At 36.3% G+C, this 5542-nt stretch overlaps 1 protein-coding gene across 2 annotated transcripts in view; it reads right to left on the bottom strand.

Moving 5' to 3' along the window:
• calcrl (calcitonin receptor like receptor) overlaps nt 1–5542 on the bottom strand; it is a 51040-nt gene that overhangs the window by 8594 nt on the left and 36904 nt on the right. For both annotated transcript variants that reach the window (XM_015376976.1, XM_015376977.1), the window contains 7 exons: nt 4751–4861; nt 4222–4334; nt 3170–3261; nt 2954–3080; nt 1503–1656; nt 1365–1425; nt 1179–1245 (listed from right to left, as the gene is read on the bottom strand). In XM_015376976.1, the coding sequence (XP_015232462.1) occupies nt 1179–1245; nt 1365–1425; nt 1503–1656; nt 2954–3080; nt 3170–3261; nt 4222–4334; nt 4751–4861 (725 nt within the window). The remainder of the gene's footprint in view (nt 1–1178; nt 1246–1364; nt 1426–1502; nt 1657–2953; nt 3081–3169; nt 3262–4221; nt 4335–4750; nt 4862–5542) is intronic.

Below are 5542 nucleotides of genomic sequence, written 5' to 3'. Positions count from 1 at the left end.
TCAGAATTCTGAGATTAAAGTCAGAATTCTGAGAAAAAAGTCAGAATTCTGAGATTAAAGTCAGAATTCTGAGAAAAAAGTCACAATTCTGACTTTTTTTCCCATATTAAACTGAAATAAAATTAAAAAATCAGTTAACTTTTTTTTTTTCAGTGGCCCTAATCCTCTTCCGTACTACTGTATGGTAAAATAAACTTCAGCAAAGTGCCCAATCACAGGTTACTATGGTCGTTTATTAAAGGAACCAATCTGATTTAGACATAAACTGGACTGAATTATTCCACACTGGTTGTCTATTTTTAAAACACAGTAAGCATCCCATGAGACTTTTAGCCAATTCCTATTTGGAGGCCGGTTGGTTGATCTTTCAGTGTGAAAACAAATAAAAGTAAAGGGAAACATAAGGGCAAAAGTCCCAGTTGTCTTCTGTAGTTTAGATCACCACATCAGCCTCAGTTTATGTGTTTCTGTAAATATAAAATCAGGCATCAGGAGCTTAGTTCAGACCAACACCGGGAAAATGGATCACATCATAGCAGTTGCTTAAATCCCTACACAAGCTCCATATCTGGGAAAGGACAGAACATGATATAGAACGGTATAAAACTATTTTTCATTACTCATCAACAGACTTCGATTCAATTCAGTAATATATTATTAATCCCAAAGAGAAATGAACTGTATTTGATTAAATGAGTCGTTTTGTGGAAAAGGCTGCACAGAAAGAAAAGCAGCAAAGGTAAAATACACAAAAACCTAAACTTTTCATCATAAAGAGCACTTAAGAATATGATTGGAAAGTTGTTTGAAGGCTACAATATTAAAACTTTGCGTCTGAAATCCACACAAGTTTTAATAAATGCAACCTTCTGTCTCAGACAGCTGACTGACCTGTTTCCTCTGAAATACAGTACGTCCTGTTGTTCTAATTGGGTCAATTCTTACAAAACAAAACAACCTGGGGGGCTATCAGTGGACCCTCGGAGGGCAGATGAAGTGATTTCACAAGACAAACAAAATTAAAGCCGTCCACCACCACTGCAGTGTTCTCTCAGAAGAGGCCAGAAACAGGTCGCTCTGCTCATTGTGCAATAAAAACAGGGTGCCCAGAGACAACATGGACCGGATCAGTTTAACTCCACCAAGCCAACAGACTGATTTCATCAGAGCCGTCTTACCAAGAGAGCAGCACATATGGGACCATGGATGATGTAGAGCAGCGATGTCTTGGAGCTAATCCAGCAGCTACAGAGGAGTAAAGAGAGAAGTTTATGCAACAATATCAGCACCGCACAGTACCGGCCTATTTACAACAGTTCGGCACAAAGATTTGTCACGTTGAACATTATCTGTAGTAAACGTACTTGTCGTTGTAGTAGTAACTCCGAGCAATAGCATGAATGGAGGCAGGAATAAGAGGAAAGCCTAAAAAAGGAGCAACATTTTAATTAGCTTACAGAGGAGTAATTGTGTTTTCAATAGACCTATTTGTCCCCACTTACCCCATCCTAGCAGATAATACCACATCAAGTGCTGCTTCTCAGCAAACACAGCCACGACGATGAGAGTGTGCAGATAAATCCCCTCACAGAGCATCCAGAAGTAATTACAGCCAAACAGGTAGAGGTGGATAAACTGGGACACTTTACAGCTGACCTGAGGAAACACAAAAACAGGAGAATATCACACAGGAGAGTTGTGTCTCAGACGGATCCTTTAAATGTTAACTATTAGTCCTTTATAGTCAAATCCTTTGAAAATCCACATTTCAAGCCCATAGTGTTATTGGAATCCAGGACAAGACGTTATTACCTTTGTAACAATGTAATGTAATGTAACTTACCTGAAAATATTAAGAAAAATAACAAAAGTGCTTCAATAAGAAATTCATGAAAAACTCTCTGAGTGTGAAAGAAACACTTTTTTTTTTGGTCCAACATAACCTTAGAGGCATTAATGCTGATACTGGCAATTACATTTTTTTAGTTTATAACCCTAAATATAATTGTTAACTAGGCCTATTAACTTTTTGACTTAATTTTTTGACTTTTTTTTTCTTTACTTTCCAACTTTTTAATTAACTTTTTACCTTTTAAACTTTACTTTTTAACTTCCCAATTAGCTTTTAACCTTTTTTCTTGACTTTTTAACTTTTTAATAAACTTTTTATCTTGATTTTCTTTTTATTTAGTAATTAGCTTTTTACCTTTTAAACTTTACTTTTTAACTTCCCAATTAGCTTTTTACTTTTTTCTTGACTTTTGAACTTTTTAATTAACTTTTTACCTTTTTTCTTGACTTTTTAATAAAGTTTTTATCTTTTTTTCTTGATTTTTTTTATTATTTTGTAATTAGCTTTTTTATCTTTTAAACTTTAGTTTTTAACTTTCTGATTAGCTTTTTACTTTTTTTCTTGACTTTTGAACTTTGTTATTAGCTTTTTACCCTTTTTCTTGACTTTTTAACTCTTTTTCTCCCCAACTTAATTTACAGTAGGAAATATATAATTCAAGGGCCCATCTAATTGGTCAAATGCCAAAATAAGATGAACGGCCATGTAGCAGTATCTTTGCTAAATGGCTGGATTTAGATCTTGTGCTTCTAGACCTCACTGAGGGATGGGGGGGACTCCATTTGTAAGGGGTAAGCAAGTGATCAAAAACTGTAACGTGCCCTATAAACAGTTAACTAGAAAACTAACTTTCAGATTAAAAATAATCATATATTATCCCCAATTATTTACAATTTTGGCTTCCCAGCTAATGTGTTTTCAAAGATCATTCAATTAATGGTTACTAGTGATATATATTACTTATCTGTGATTTTAAAATGAATATAGAAGGATTTGTCAGTATTCTCCCTGCTTTTTAGGCCCAGATTTGAGCAGCAGTGCAAGCTGAAAGAACAGGGACGTAAACAGTGAAGATGGATTAGAACCAAATAATGAACTCACTGGATTTCTTTGCAACAGCTCCTGGTTGTTTGCCACTGCGGTCAGCCAAATGATAGTGATTACAGAGTTCAGAACAAAGGAGAAGAAGAGGTTCTTGTGAAGAGTAATCCTCTGGCAACTCAGACTTCTGCAGGAAAAATAAGATATTTTTATTCACTCAGACGAGAATCAACCATTGAGAGCTAAACTTAAAGTAGGCTGATATCAGGGACTTACTTGAAATGAAAGAATATAGCCAGAGAGATAAGGAGGGAAACCAGAGAGAGTCCATGTCCTATGAGGGTTAAGTAGAAATGATTCATCGCCGTCTGGAAAGAATTGGAAGAAAGATATTCCTCAATTACATACGGTATGTCCTCAAAACCTCTTCATTTTGTGAGGCAACAAAACCCTGAATCACCAGCATTTTTGCAACATTATTTGTGATGTCCACTCACTGGTAAATACCGCCTCGTGGTTTTTAGGGCCTTCCTAATCTTTTCATTACAGCTGCTTTGAAAAGTTGAGCTTATTGCATATATTCAGTTGGATGTATTTGAATAGCAACTTATTAAATTCATAATTTTCTTAAGCATCCCTGGAACCAGTTAATGTACAATCCTGAAATGATGTGTGCAATTTGGAGGTGTGTGCATTCCTCTCCAGCTAGGAGCCAGATACGTTGGCATTAGGAAAGATTTTGTTTTTGTCGCTGCTTGGTGAAATCCTTTCAGTCGACTAATGTTTAAAAAAAAAAAAAAATTACGGGTTAACCCATCATTTTCAGTGGGAAAGAGCCTTTATACATGAATGGACTAATTCTAATAAAATATGTTTTCAATAGAAATATGGAGAATGTATTTCGTATAGACAGGGCTCAGCAGAAAGTGCTTTTTAGATCCGTGGTTAGGTTAGTGATATGCTAAGTCTCAGGGTATGTTGTGTAAGATAACTCTCCCGATGTCTTAGTAAATTATTTTGCAAAATCTTTTGGAAATTTTGCCATCACTAGTGGGGTCTGATAAAGATGTCATTCATTGAAGTCTTCGTTTGGCCATCCAAACATGATGGCATCAATCTTTGGCAACTTTCAATGCCTTGTACTTTTTTTGTTGTTGTCGTTTCTTTACACATTTACTAATTTTAGAAATGGAAATATTTTGAGCTAAAAGCCAGGTCAACTTTGTGGTGCTATGTGAGTTTGGTGTTTAACTGTTTAGTATCTCAGATGCTTGAAAAAGGTCAGATCTTCAATAGTTTATGCAAAGATGTCCTTTATGAGGACATACCATCATGCCTTCATTGGTGTGCTCGGTGCAGCGTGTGTAGTTGCTCCATGTCCGGTTGCTGAAGGGATGCACAAACCACTGCCCACTTTCCGTGCAAATCTTTGTCACCATTTCTGAAAGACAAAACAGAAGTAAAAAAAATTTACAAATAAAAAAAAAAAATTATTTTTTTTTTTTTTTTTTTGGTGGACGGTACTTAATATTTCCAATGCCATAACAAGCTTACTCGGGATAATCATCAATGAATCGATGCAGCCAGCTGGGCTCAAAAGATCTCAAAAAGAAATAATGGATGGGATCCAAACAGTCTTTAGGAACCCATTTTGGTAATCAATTACAATTTAAGGATATTATACCTGTCTCTAGTCAAAAAAACAAAGTGGATGCCATGCTTGACAATATGTCCCTGTAGTTTTCTAGAATTTCTTTGATGCTGTTTTAGTTGAAGTTGCCTTAAACTCTTGGTAAAAAAAAAATAATAATAAAATCCATGTTTATTGTTTTTTCTGTTCGAAAGAGCAGATCTCACCAGATGGATCAAAATCCTGGAAGTAGTCAGGGCAGTGCTGCTCCGATGTAACTCCTGCTTCGGTGTCGTCCCAACACAGCCATCCATCCCAAGTCCGATTACACATGGATTCTAAAACCACAGACATTTCTTAGTTGGGCTGCTTTGATTGAGTGATATACGCATTTATCAGCCATAACATTAAGCCTTACTAACATTAAGACTTAACTTCTAATATTTGTGGGTCCCCCTTTGGCTGCCAAAACATCTCTAAGCCCTCAAGGCATTGACTGTACAACAGCCCTGAATTTGTCCTCTGATGTCAAGAACCAAAATGTTATCAGTAGATCCTTTAATTTTTGGAAGTTGGAGGGGCTTGATGAGTGAGACTTCTTTGTTATTCATATGCCCCAGATGCTTTATTGAGCAGAGGTCAGGGAAATCTAAAGTCTAAGGAATCAATTCCGATTGTCCAATGTGCTCCTCAAGCAATTGGCAGAAGAAACCATCCTACAGGTCTAGAAGGAATTTTATGTATTATATACAAATCAAATAAACACCCGCCGTGGCAGAACAAACCATCCTACAAGTCTGAAAGACTTATGTATTATATACAAATCAAATAAACATTCGCATTGGCAGGACCTAAGGTTTACTCACAGACTGAAACCCAAATCATCATGCAGTCAATTCATCATCCGCCTTTAGTATATGCTAATGCTAACTAGAGACTGACATTTTTTCGGGAATCCCACGGGTCACGGGATTCCCGTGGGATTCCCGTGGGATGGGAGTCAGTATTAGTAACGATCA

Source organism: Cyprinodon variegatus, unplaced genomic scaffold, assembly GCF_000732505.1.
Source record: "Cyprinodon variegatus isolate N-32 unplaced genomic scaffold, C_variegatus-1.0 Scaffold145, whole genome shotgun sequence".
Classification (NCBI taxonomy): Eukaryota; Metazoa; Chordata; class Actinopteri; order Cyprinodontiformes; family Cyprinodontidae; genus Cyprinodon; species Cyprinodon variegatus.
The sequence above is the reverse complement of the archived record's forward strand: the minus strand, read 5'-3'. Positions and strand labels throughout refer to the sequence as shown.